Consider the following 12,910-nt stretch of genomic DNA (forward strand, 5'->3'; position numbering starts at 1 on the left):
GTCAATTTCCTGCTTTCCCACAAGACCACATCAGTCATAATAAAATGTAATTTAAAACTAATTAAATTTCTTGATTGGAACTCCTATAGAAGCATAAGCTTGGACCAAAGACTTTGCTCTGTAATTTTAATTACTGGATTTTATAATAAAATTAAAAGCAAGAAACTGAGCTTTTGAAATCTAGTGCTTTTATTAAAGTTTTATGGCAACATACAAAATACAGTGTTTTATCAAGATGCTTACAAAAATGAATAAAGATACTATAGCACGTGCAAAAGAAAAAATGAAACAATTTTCCATTGAGGATACAGGCTCCAAGGGACTCCTATTCAGCTATTTCAGAAAGGAACTCTTTAACAGGTTTCTCAGTACCCTGTCTTCCTATGAGCTACCCTTCATTGCCCCTTTTTTTAGTAAATAGTTGGAGAACGGTTACTTAATAACAGAACTATAACTACCTACAAAGTCTCTGTTGGATTAAAAGAGACATATGTTGCAGTTTTCACAGAAGACCCTAGGAATGTAGTTCTTTGAGTAGTCATCCTATTTGAGGAAAAGGATTTGTTAGGTTAAAGATAAGCCAAAGTCCAAGTCAGCAGTATTGCATACATTGTTAGAATACACTTCCTTTTGCAGTTCTTCCCATTTCAGTATTTGCTCTGTCAGCTCCTCCAATTCTATCATGAGCACCTCTGTTTTTGACAAAGTAGTATCCTGAAACGGAAAAAGGTTGGATTTAGTCTCTATACATCCTGTCAGTCTATCAGGACATAGAAGTAACCTAAACAACCAAACAGCACTGCATTTTTCGTGCTGGAGAAGACAGCTGGCTCAATTCTTTTACTACTCACCATATTGTTCATCATATGTGGTATCTGAGGGATGCTTCTCACAGACTGCAGATGGCTTTCAAGCTTCTCAATGAAAGTTACAGCCTCAGTCAACAGCTGTACTACACACCTGTAACCAAAAATTAGCTCAAAAGTTGTGCTAAACAACAAGAATTTAATACTTATAAGTTCTTTTTCATTGCCCTGCTTTTCTTAGTCCCCTTTTACAGCTTTATGCAAGTTCCTAAACATCTAATTAATTTTTCTGCAATTACACTTCTTGTATGACTCCAAGGGCAGGAATTACAGAAGTGAACTCCTTCAGTATCTGGGCTAGATTTTTAGACTGTAAGAAGAAGGACTATACTTTTAAAACATGCACTATGCATGTCTGGGAATCAGTCATGTTTAGTTCCAAGCAAGCAAGAGTGGAATGAAGACACCCAATGCTAAAGTAACAACTCCTGCTTGGGAGAAGCATAACAAATCTAGCATGTACCACATTTGTTTAAAACAATACATCACGACTTGTTCTGTAGACTTCTAAAGACAAGACCAATAACCTAAGTAAATATTCATAAAATATGTATCACTACCTTTCTATGAATTTATCAATGAGTAAACTACCAGTTTTTAGCTGAGGTTTTGCTACCTTTTTTAATGTCTATTTTTATCAGTGGAAAATTATTGAAAACGTAAGATTTTTACTGTCTGTTAGTTCAAATTAATTTGGTCTCCTGCAAACAAGAAAAATTATTTTCTGTGTACCTACTTGTGATAAGTAGCCTCAATAGGCAAGCTCTCTTGACATCTGTTTTTGATCAGCCTCTTTCTGAGCTCCCTCTTCTCTTTCAATATGGCTTCCAGGTGTCTGTTCATATCTTGCAAAATCTCACACTTTTTCCCTATAAAATAAAATTGCAAACTTGAACCTACTGTGCTGCTAAAACAAGAGCAAAATTTCTCCTGAAGACAGAGAGGAAAATACTGACCTATTGCAGTGGACAGCTTACATTCAAGAGACATTAATCAGAATGGCTTTTGTTGGAGCATATATGATTTAGCATGCACTCTAAGTCACAACACCTACTTTTTAGAGATAGAAATGATTGTTTTACATTATCTATAGTTTTAAGTAAATTTCATCTCTGTGAGATGAAATCAACTATACTATAGCAGTGAAGTATCACAACAGATTTCACTGGTCTAGCACAACAGTAGCAAGCTAGAATGTTTTTAAGCACACACAAAATCATACAGAGTGTGCAAAAATAAAGAAATCTATGCACGTACTCCCCAGTTGTTAAATTAAAAATGTAGTAAGTCTGGGGGAATAGAGATGCAACAGAAACACACTGAGTTTCTGGAAAAGAAGCAGAGTAGCACATGCAGGTCAATGGTTACTGATGATCTCAGAACTGATGATGCACTGACCACACCTCCCACACTGTTTTGGAGAATGAGTTACACACAGACCTTCTATGAGACAGCAGAGAGTGCAAGCTCAAATAATATGGAAACATGCTTTAGGTGTTAATAAAACACCTACCATCCCTGAATAACCACAAGTTATTGCAGGGATAACTGCTGCAATAACTTCTAGAAGTGTCATGTACTCAGATGAAACATTAATCTGCTGCTAATTTAAGACTCTTGGTTTTTCTATGGTACAACTGCACTTACCTAAGTAAAAATGGTGAGTAATGTCTGCTGTCTCATTCTCCAACTGCATCATTTCAGTTTTCAGTTTTATCTACAACAGCAATAACATCAAATGAAAATGCATTTTTAACATGCTTATCCAGACACTGCTGACTCTCCTGCGGTGGAGGAGGAAGTAAAAAGGGAGAAAGTGGCAGCATAGGGAGAGCATGTGTGTGAAAGAGGGCGAGCATTTAGCACAAGAACATGTTGCCCTGCTTTCTGGAGAATTTCTACTACTAGGAGGGGCGTTTTTGGTCAATAAGAAAAAGACTGTTTAAAAAGACCAATCTAAATAATTTGGAGATGCTGGAAAAGACAGATCCTGCAATTCATTCCTAAACCACAGAACTTACGATAGAATGGTTTGGGTTGAAAGGGCCCTAAAAAATCATCTAGTTCCAAGCCCCTGCCAATGGGCAGGGTTATCACCCACTTGACCAAATTGCTCAGAGCCCTCTAACCTGGCCCTGAACACTTTCAGGCATGGGGCATCCACAGCTTCTCTAGGCAACCTGTCTCAGTGTCCCACCACCCTCATTGTAAAGAATTTTCTCCTAAAATTGAATCTAATCGAATCTCTTTTATTTTAGTTTAAACCCATTCCCCCTTGTCCTAGCATTTTCTGCTTGTGGAAAAAGTCACTCTCCCTCTTTTCTTAAGCCCCCTTTAAGTACTGGATAGCTGCTGAACAATCCCTGCTCTCTGAGTCTGTTTTTGTAGGAGAGGCGTTCCAGCCCTTGGATCATCTTCATGGCTCTCCTTTGAACTGCTCCAACAGGTTCACTTCTTTCCTGTCCTGAGGATCCCAGACCTGGACACAGCACTCCAGGTGGGGTCTCACAAGGGCAGAAGAAAAGAATCCTCTCCCTAGCCCTGTTGGCCACACTGCTTTTGATGCAGCCCAGGATGTGGTCGGCTTTCTGGGCTGTGACTGCACATTGCTGGGTCAGGTCCAACTTTTCATCCACAAGAAACCCCAAGTCCTTCTCCACAGTGCTGCTCCCAATGAGTTCATCTCCCAGCCTGTACTCCTGTCTGGGATTGCCCTGACCCATGTGCAGGACCCCACATTTAGTCTTGTTGAGCCTCATGAGGTTCTTGTGAGCCTACTTCTCAAGCTTGCCCAGTCCCTGTGGATGGCATCCCATCCTTCTGCTATGTCTGGTGCTCTTCTCCTGCCAATTCCTTAATCACTGAATAGTCTACTCTTCAAACCCATGTCTCTCCTACTTACATCTCTTACAAAGCAGTTTCATAGTCTGTGTCGTGTCTAAACCAACATTATAAAATACAAGGCAACAGCTGATTAAAGCAGTACAAAATGTCTGAGGTTACTGCCTGCTAACCAACAACTGCCTATAGAGCCACATTTTTGTGTACTGAAGTCAACTACCAATTCTTCTTTATTGCTCAGTTTCTTGAAAAAATTTGAGTTAACACTTTAGTCAAAGGTGCAGCCTACTGAATCCTTCTATTTACACCTTAAAATTTTGCTTCATAGTTTTGTTTTCTTTATGACAACCCAGTCCACTGGGGAAAAAATGCCAACTGCTAAACAGCTGAACTGTCAACAAACTCCTCAAAACATGGAACAGCATGGCACATGGCAGCCTGGTATTTCATCGGGGCTCTGTCTTACCTCCAGGTACTGAAGTGTTGAGTGTACACTGACAAAAGTAAAGACTGTACCTCATTGATTTCAGCTTCCATGTTTACCATTTCTTCCATCTCTGAGAATTTTGCAAAGCATGGCGCTCTTCTGCGAGTTAAATCCAAGGTCTCCTTTGAAAGTAAGACAACAGGAAAAACGCAATCAGCAGCAAGAACGTACCGGGCAAACGCTCCATAATGGCTTGTAGTAGTTTAAAGTTGTCGCTCTCCCGCGCTCCGCAGTACGGCCCAATTCAGGAGAACAACGCTACTCCGCGGCGCTGTCCCGCTGTCCCCGGGCGGTACCTGGCTCACGGCGCCCGCCGCCACGCACCGCTCCAGCAGCGCGGCCACGGCCGAGCGCTCCCCGGGCTGCCAGGGCCAGGGCGCGCCGCCGCCCTGCTCCTCATCGCTCTCCACGCTGAGGCACGAGCTGCACTCCAGCTCCAGCTCGGCATCGCCATCCGGCTCGGCATCGCCATCCGGCTCGGCATCGGAGTCGAGCTCGGGCTCGGTCCGGGCCGCCGCCACGAGCGGGGTCCCGGTGTCCCGCAGGGACAGGGAGCACCTGGGCGCCGCCATGGCGGGCGTGGCAGGAACGGCGCTGACACGCGTCCGGTTCCGGGCGGGCGCTGCGGGAGCGGCGGTTCTGCAAGGGCGGAGCGCGGCGGAGGGGAGCGGCTCCGCCGCGGAGCGTCTGCCGGCGGCGCCCGGGCAGGTTGGTTGGGCCGGGCCGGGCCGGGCCGGGCTCGGCGGCCCCCGGCGCTGGGGGGGTCGGGGCCGGAGCAGCCGGGCGGGGTTGGGGCGGGGGGACCGCGGCTTGCTGCGGGTCAGGGCTGGCCTCGCCCCTTGCCGGGGGGCCCGCGGCGGCGGGGAGCGCATCTCCTGTCGCGGCTGCTTACGTGCTGTCCCCCAGGCTTCATTGGCACCGCCCGGCTGCGAACCCGGCGGTAATCCCGGGCCTGTGACCCGCGCGCCCTGGGATTAAACCCCGCTGGGGTTACGGAGGTGGGTGTCGTGTGTTCGCTAATAGGCACGGCAGAGGAGTCCCTTCTCTAAATAGAGTAAAGGTCTCAAAACCCAAATAAAACAGTAGCTGTGTCGGCAGGCCAGCGCTGGTAGATGCCACAGAAATCACAGCCGGTCTCCGTGGAGAATCTCCTTACGCTGCGGGCCTCGAAGGAGGGAAAATACAGAAATGTGCAGTTTTCTCACTTAGTTTTAACTGTGCTTGTTGCATAGTTTCAGTAATCAAGCTGCTGTAAGGAAGACGTCTTAATCTAGGTAAACCTAGGTAAGGAAACCTTTAGACTTCTAGGTTTTAGTTATGAGGGAGATGAAAACACAGCAGTGAAATGGTTCATTGTGTCAGAGTGCTTGTAGTGTTGGGGACAGTGCACATAAAATGACTTTTTAATTTGCTTTATCACAGAGACTTTGGATTGCAGTTCTCTAGCACAGAGTAAAACTGGCTGACACCATCACTTGAACTCCGTGTGCTTGACAGAGAGCTGTTAGGATGGGAAATAGTGCGCTAAAAGCCCACCTGGAGACAGCACAGAAAACTGGTGTGTTTCAGCTAACAGGAAAGGGACTTACTGAGGTAATGTACTGGGAAGGGAAACATGGCTCTTTGTGTGTATGACTGACACTTTTGGAGAGAAATTCCCACTTGTTGTTGTAATGCACTTGCATACATGTATTTCTTATAAGCAGTCATGAAAAATATTTCAAGTTGGTTTTTTTTCCCGATTTTGCTTGCCTTGTCTTCTGAGTGAAGATTTATCTGCCAGGGCACTTGTATGAGCCTATGCTTTACAGTGCAAATATATTCAAGAAATACTAATTATGATGTTGTGCTTTTAGAAAATGGCTGTAAACTTGAGGGGGAAAATACAAATTTTATAACTATATTGTAACTTAGAAAGATACTCCACAATTTGTCACATTTAGGTGACACTTATGCTATATTTAGTTGTAGCCATGTGAATAGTCTGTACAGGCTGTTCATTGGGCTGGCAGCAAGCATCCTGAATGTTTATTAAATTGGAAATTATCTTAACTTAGACTCAACTGCAGAAAAAACCCAGAATGTCCTGGAGCCAAAAATAACTCTATATTACAGTAACTTTCCAAGCCTTTTCTAACATACCTTCTTTCACTGTCCTACCTCCTCTCTTCAATTTTTCTCTGTCAAGCCAAAGGAGGATCAAAACCACTGGCTTATTCACCAGGACTCCTTGATGGTGATTGTCAGATTTTCCTTTTATTCACCTGAGTGCCGACTCAGTACCAAAGTGGTACAGTATGTAAATAAGAATAATGAAAATGGTATATATAATTATTTAAAAAGGAAAGCAGGAGAAAAATTTTCACATCATACTCTGCTAAAATAGAGTTATTAACTGGCTATAGAGTATTTGAAATGATAGACATATTTAAGAGGAGCAGGTAAGAGGATGAAAATATAATATTTTAAATTTTACTTATTTGGATGAAAAACTACTGCTTCTAGATGTTAGTGTTTTCTTTATACCTCCTTTCCCCTTCCCAGATGAAAAAAATATTCTTAAAAATATGTGTTAAATAAATTTGCTAATCACACTGTGGTGATTGGGCATTGTGATACATATGACATTATGTAACAGTGAGACAATTAAAATTTTAACTGTACAACTTGGAACATTCCAGTTTGTATGAACTCTTTAAATGCTGTATCTTTTTCCCCCCAATAGTTTCCTGAAGATCTCCAGAAGCTAACAAGCAACTTAAGGACAATAGACTTGTCGAACAACAAAATAGAGCTCTTGCCACCTCTCATTGGAAAATTTTCCGTTTTGAAGAGCCTTGCTCTAAACAACAACAAACTGAGTATGTCTGCTAATTAATATCTCCACTGATTTTTAAAATAATAACTCATTTTCTCTATCAAAAACTAAATTTAATTATTTAACTCTCACAAGGTGTAAATGGGGAGTTTATTCACCTAAACTGAAATCTTTGGAATTCATGTACAGGATAAAAACCTCTAAATCATAAATTCTACAAAACGAGTTGTTGCCAATTAGTGTATTATCAATTTCACAAAGACACATGAGTACTTAAACCCATAGAGGTTTTGTGCTGTGACTTAACCTGACATGAGTGTTTAACAGTGCTGGATGGTTTAGTACTTGCCTAGAGAACAGGTAATGAAGATGACATGTAGACAGTGTTGCTGGCCATTCAGCTGTTGTTACTGTTTCTGTTAAACAAGCATCCATCATTATAGAAAAACCACAATGAAGAAACTAGGGGTTTTATGCATTAATTATGTATTATCTGCCTTTTTGAAAAAACAAAGATAATTTACAAACCTGATTGACTCTATAGTGCAGCTCAGGAGTGTTAGAGGTTATATACATGTGTAGGTGTAGAGGGAGGAATGGATGCCAGCAGACCTTACCTGGTGATGTTTCTGTGCTGGTATGACACAGTATGAATTATCTCCTAACTTACTTCTCTAAGCTGAGTAATACCTTTAAAGGGCAAAGGCGAAGCTGTGAATTTTGTGGCATTTCAAGTGTCATAGAACATGCTGGCAGAAGGTTAGTAAGGACTACTGACAGGTTAAAATCTTCTGAACAGTGATTTCAGAATGTGATTTGAAGGTCTGCCTCGTCTGCAGATTATTTTAATACATTTATGGATGATGGTTAAAAAGCACGTGTTGTCTGTAGGCTTAAGTTTCTGTGCAGGGATCTGTGCCTTCACTGGAAATTGGGGAGGAATTCAGTAGTGAGAAATTACTTAATATAGCACTGTTCTCTCTGCAGAAGCTTATTTTAATGAAATGAATATGAATGTTTACTGCTTTTCAGCTCATATGTTTTTCTGTCCTTTTTCTCTAGCTGCTTTACCTGAGGAGCTGTGTAAACTGAAAAAACTGGAAACACTACACTTGAATGGCAATCACTTGAGGCAGCTACCGGCTGCATTTGGACAACTTTCAGCTCTCAAAACCCTGAGCCTTTCAGGAAACCAGCTTCGGACTGTGCCTACACAACTCTCTGGTCTTCGCCATTTGGATGTGGTAGATCTTTCAAAAAACCAGATCCAAAATGTCCCTGACACTGTGGGAGAGCTGCAGGCTATCGAACTCAATTTGAATCAGAATCAGGTCTGGTAACTGAGATGTTGTGATAATGTAGATTTAGGACTTAGTATACAGCCATAGGAACATAAGATGAGACCATCAAAACTTTATAGTTAAAAGACATCTCTTGGACACAACGCAAATGAGGAATCATAACTAGATTTTCTGTACAAATACATCCAACTGCCTGATTTGGTGAACAAAAAAATCCTGAATTTAGTCATGCCAAAAATTATTTAAACAGTTCTTGAGTAGGAATGTGATAAAGAGATGTGTAGGTTGCTTGTCATCGTGGAATAAAAAAAAGTTAAGTTTGATTTTTGATAATTTGTTACTTATGCATTGCTTTTAAGTATTTGCTATTAATGCAGTTTATATTTACAATATGGTAGGTGTTCTGTGTAAGTTGGAAACAGGTCACTTAATAATCATTGATCACTGCCATTTTAATCCCATTTCACTTTTCTTTTTATTTCCACAGATTTCGCAGATCTCAGTGCAGATCTCCCACTGTCCACGCCTCAAAGTCTTGCGTCTAGAAGAAAATTGTCTAGAACTCAGCATGCTGCCTCAAAGTATCCTCAGTGATTCCCAGATCTCACTGCTTGCAGTAGAAGGCAACCTCTTTGAAATCAAGAAACTCAGAGAACTGGAAGGTTATGACAAGGTTTGTTTTGTTTTGTGTTTCGCTTTTTTGTCTTTTTTTAAGAAACTCCTGGTGAAGTCCTTAGTCAGAATACTAAGCATTTATGCTGGTGAATAAAAGCACCAAATAGTATGTTGGTGCTGTTATTGCTACTGGATTCATAACTAACGTCTGAAAACATCTCCAGGAGTTCTTCAAAGACAACTTCCTTGTAGGATTCAGGGTCAGTGTTCTTTCATCAGCATCTTTTGAAGGGTAGCTAATTATAACAAGTGTGTCTTCACTTTGATGCAACAAAAATAAGGGATGCTTTGAATGATACAGCATTTGTTAAGTATTTAATTAGTTCATCCTTAACACTGGAGATCTGAGAATTAATCTGAATTGCAGCAAAGGCCAGAAAGGTTTTGGGGGTGTCTTTGTTTATGAATGAATAGTAGTAATGAATCCTCTATTAATTTCTGAAAAAATCATCGATTTTTTTTGTTTTCTTTGTAGTACATGGAACGATTTACAGCTACAAAGAAGAAGTTTGCATGATCAATATTCTGACCCTTATATTACTAGTAAGAAGACTTAGATTAGAAGCATCTGCTTCACTGACTTGAACCAAGACTGATGAAGGAAATGATCAGAGTACTCATCTTCTAGTAGTCTGAAACAGCCTGTTAAGACCACATTGAATAAACTTGAACTAGAGAATATAGGTATTGAACTGATGAACCTGCCCAGGGGCCAGTTTTGATTTTTGTGCCACAATAGCTTTTAACACAGTACGTGTTCTCCTTTGTCAGGGCTTGTTCTTTCACAGAGAAAGGGAACAGGCATTTCAAAGTTGCCAGTTCTCTTTTGTCAGGAAGCTGGCTGTTGATTTGTAAGAGGATTATTTCTTCTGGAAACATTTTTCCATGATAGCACATGGAAGTTCTACCACCAAAGCACTGTAGGTCTTGCAGTAAGCACTGTTCTGCAGAGGACTTTTACAAATAAGGTTTTAGTTTATAACCTGTCTAAGTTGTTTTTTTTTTTCTTAATGAAGCACAAATAGTTGTGGTTAAGTTAAATGTTTTATTAACAGCCTCCAGTAAACAAATTGTGGTTTGAGCATCCTTAGTTTAAATTTTACTTTACAGGCTTTCTTTTCCAATAAGCAAGAATTGCACTACAGTCCTCTTTTGCTTGAGCTGTATCAAATAAAAATTAGGTTCATCTTCAGTGTATTCAGGAAAAATGTATATTGCTAGAAAATACATCCTTGCACTGACTCCTTGTGTACAGAGCAATGCTGAAGGTTTTAGTTGTCAGCCCACTGCTGCTGCCTTATTACCAAAAGCACCTAGAAAGAGCTAAAAATGTATGCAATTATGTAACTTATACTGAAAAGGAATATGTACTTGTATATTTTAGTAAATTATTTTCAAAAAATCAGCTCAAATTTATTTGGTGTAACTGTTGTCATTTTATTTAGTAGTATTAAGATGTCACTCAGCCCTCACTTAGCTACCTGAGTCTGTCAGTTGCTAACAGCTACTCTTCAACATTACACCCATAATTATGATTAGCAGTACGTGGTTCTTTTGTGAGATGCTCAGAGAGGTATTTATTTCCCTGACCCTGTTGCCATTTTATTTCAATTCTTCCATAGTAATACCTAGAAGAAGAGTTTTAGGGGACATCAACTCCTTTTTCAAAGGATGGATGCAATTCATTATTTAACAGGGAACCAGTTGTACTTGAGACTCCCCATTCCAGCTATTATTTAATAAAAAAACCTACTAGCTTCTTGACAGAAGTATCTGATAGCTGACCATGTTTATGAGACTACTTTGTTTTGCAAGGCATAACCAGGGAAGTGCTTTAAGAACACTTATGTCTTACCATGATGCAAAGCCCTGTATAGTTAGAAATCTATTCTACTTCATACTAATAGATTCCACAGATTAGGACATGCAAATTGAGTAGTGAATAAAGCTTCCACACTTGTTCTAAATTTTAGCTCCTTCTACTTGATACCTAAATCGCATTTGAAGTACTAGCTTTTTTTCCCTAGAGCTTTGCTGTGCATGAGACATCAACAGAACAAATTAGCAGATTCCCCTTTTGTATTCACCAAAGAAGTGGTCTATCATCAATATGTACACATCTGGCAATATTGTGCTGCAGTGACATTTTAGCTTTACAATTTTTTAACTGAAAGTATCTGTGCTCAGAGATGCTCCTTCTCTCATTTAACATGTATTTATCAGGGTTCTTCTTTTCTGTTCAACAACGATGTGTAAGAAGATGTGATAGAACAGAACTGTTGAAAATTATGGCGTTAGCATTGCTATTAAAAAAATCTTACAATTGTGATAAGAATGTCAGTAAAACAACATTTCTTTTTTGTGATCACTAGTACATTGAGAAACATTTCAATTGCTCATTGTTAGTCTCCTTTGCTACCTTGGAGTTATGACAGCTATCAAAGCTTTTTTAGAGCAAAATGGAGAAAGCACCATGTAAAATACAGATTGGAACTGAGTTACTTCTAATTAACTAATCTTGTTCCAGAACAGAGGAAGACTTATTTCTGTTGCAAGGAAAAAATAGCTGGCTGATGCCTTGCCTGTTTTAACTCACAGCAATGAACTGTGACAAAGTCACACAGCAGAATGCTGTTCTAGGCATTTCAGGACTCCAGCCTACTAGTAGCTTTATATTGGGACTTCCTGTTTTCCCTTCTCATCACCCCAAACCTGCAACAAATGAAGCTATAAACCAATTTTATTTCCATGCACAATTATGCTCACAGCTTTTTAATTTTGGAATTACTGAGGTAGAACATTACCCTAGGTAACAATATAAACAATTTTTGTTTTTTTTTTCAGACCTACAGCCCCTGCTCTCTAATTTTCCATTGCAGTAAGACGCACATTTCATCCATCTATTCCACCAGCATTTAGACACTGCATTGCTTGAAGCACAGCAAAGGTGAATTAGCAACTGCAGGTCATTGTATGGTGTGAACAGTGAGTTGTTTCACCATACAGCCTTCGGAGAGGCAAGTTCTACAAGTAGCTGTGCAAGCAGTGCGTGCTGCAGTTCATAGTACAGTTACTGCTCTGCTAAAAAGCTGCCTTTTATCAAGGAATAGACTAGCTTGAATTTACCAATTATTGTCTTTAAAGTGTGGAAAGGGAATGAAATCTTGAAATCAGAGAACAGAATTGAACAAACATTCCAGAAAGGAGATATGGTCAATCAAAACTGAAATTGAAAAATCCAGAAAATGTGAAACGGAGTGACTACAAACAATTGTACTGAGATGAAATTGGGTGTAGGGAAATAGACCAAAACTTGCCAAAATTATTCCCTTTGAAATACCTACAATCAGGAAAGAAAGGGAAAAAAAAAAAAAAGAAACAGAAGAATTGAAATTGCAGGAAAAAAAACCAATATGATAGCCATGGGACATGTGCTGCCTCCTCATAATAGTAATGTAAGCAGGGTGTTCCTAGTTACTGGTAGATACTAGATCGTATATTAGAAATACTTCTTTCAAGCAATTCCCAGGTATGCTAGTCTCTCTTGCAGCTCAGAACTGTTGCAAATCAACAAAAGTCTTTATTTCCTCCCATACCTCCTTCCCCTTAAGAATGTTTTGGGAATCTGAGGCTGTGGCATGAGAGAAAATACAATTTAAATTGCCTCACAAATGAAATTGCATTTGCAGTAGATTAAATCATTTCATCTACTGGACTAGTTACTTGCTAGGCATTTGCTACCAATACTTAACTAATAAGTTTTAAGTTATTTTACTTTGTTCCTTTATCATCCTCCCATGTATGTCATGGTCTTTCAAAGAAGAGATGGACACAGTTCATAGTCCACATTATGCAGGGATCAAAACCGGAGTGTTAAAGATCACAATATTCCTGTCCTCCCAACCACACCTATTGTTTTTTT

The 12,910-nt window shown here is 40.1% G+C and overlaps 2 protein-coding genes across 3 annotated transcripts; one reads left to right on the forward strand and one right to left on the reverse strand.

The window, feature by feature from the left end:
* Positions 1-171: 171 nt before the first annotated feature.
* Positions 172-4,896, reverse strand: HAUS2 (HAUS augmin like complex subunit 2). The gene is made up of 6 exons (XM_068193410.1): positions 4,491-4,896; positions 4,224-4,316; positions 2,514-2,583; positions 1,603-1,735; positions 852-960; positions 172-714 (listed from the first exon to the last, which is right to left on the reverse strand). The coding sequence occupies exons 1-6, from the start codon at positions 4,764-4,766 to the stop codon at positions 565-567; spliced, it is 831 nt and encodes a 276-aa protein (XP_068049511.1). The 5' UTR covers positions 4,767-4,896; the 3' UTR covers positions 172-564.
* Positions 4,773-10,404, forward strand: LRRC57 (leucine rich repeat containing 57). Of its 2 annotated transcripts, none has more exons than XM_068193404.1 (6): positions 4,773-4,902; positions 5,617-5,787; positions 6,920-7,055; positions 8,075-8,343; positions 8,801-8,986; positions 9,464-10,404. In XM_068193404.1, exons 2-6 carry the CDS (start codon positions 5,704-5,706, stop codon positions 9,503-9,505), a joined length of 717 nt encoding a protein of 238 aa, XP_068049505.1. In that variant the 5' UTR covers positions 4,773-4,902; positions 5,617-5,703; the 3' UTR covers positions 9,506-10,404. The 2 variants fall into 2 exon arrangements, with proteins under 2 accessions (XP_068049505.1, XP_068049506.1); XM_068193405.1 differs by lacking the exon at positions 4,773-4,902 and adding an exon at positions 5,086-5,192.
* Positions 10,405-12,910: the final 2,506 nt, after the last annotated feature.

This window comes from Anomalospiza imberbis, chromosome 6 (assembly GCF_031753505.1).
Source record: "Anomalospiza imberbis isolate Cuckoo-Finch-1a 21T00152 chromosome 6, ASM3175350v1, whole genome shotgun sequence".
NCBI lineage: Eukaryota > Metazoa > Chordata > Aves > Passeriformes > Viduidae > Anomalospiza > Anomalospiza imberbis.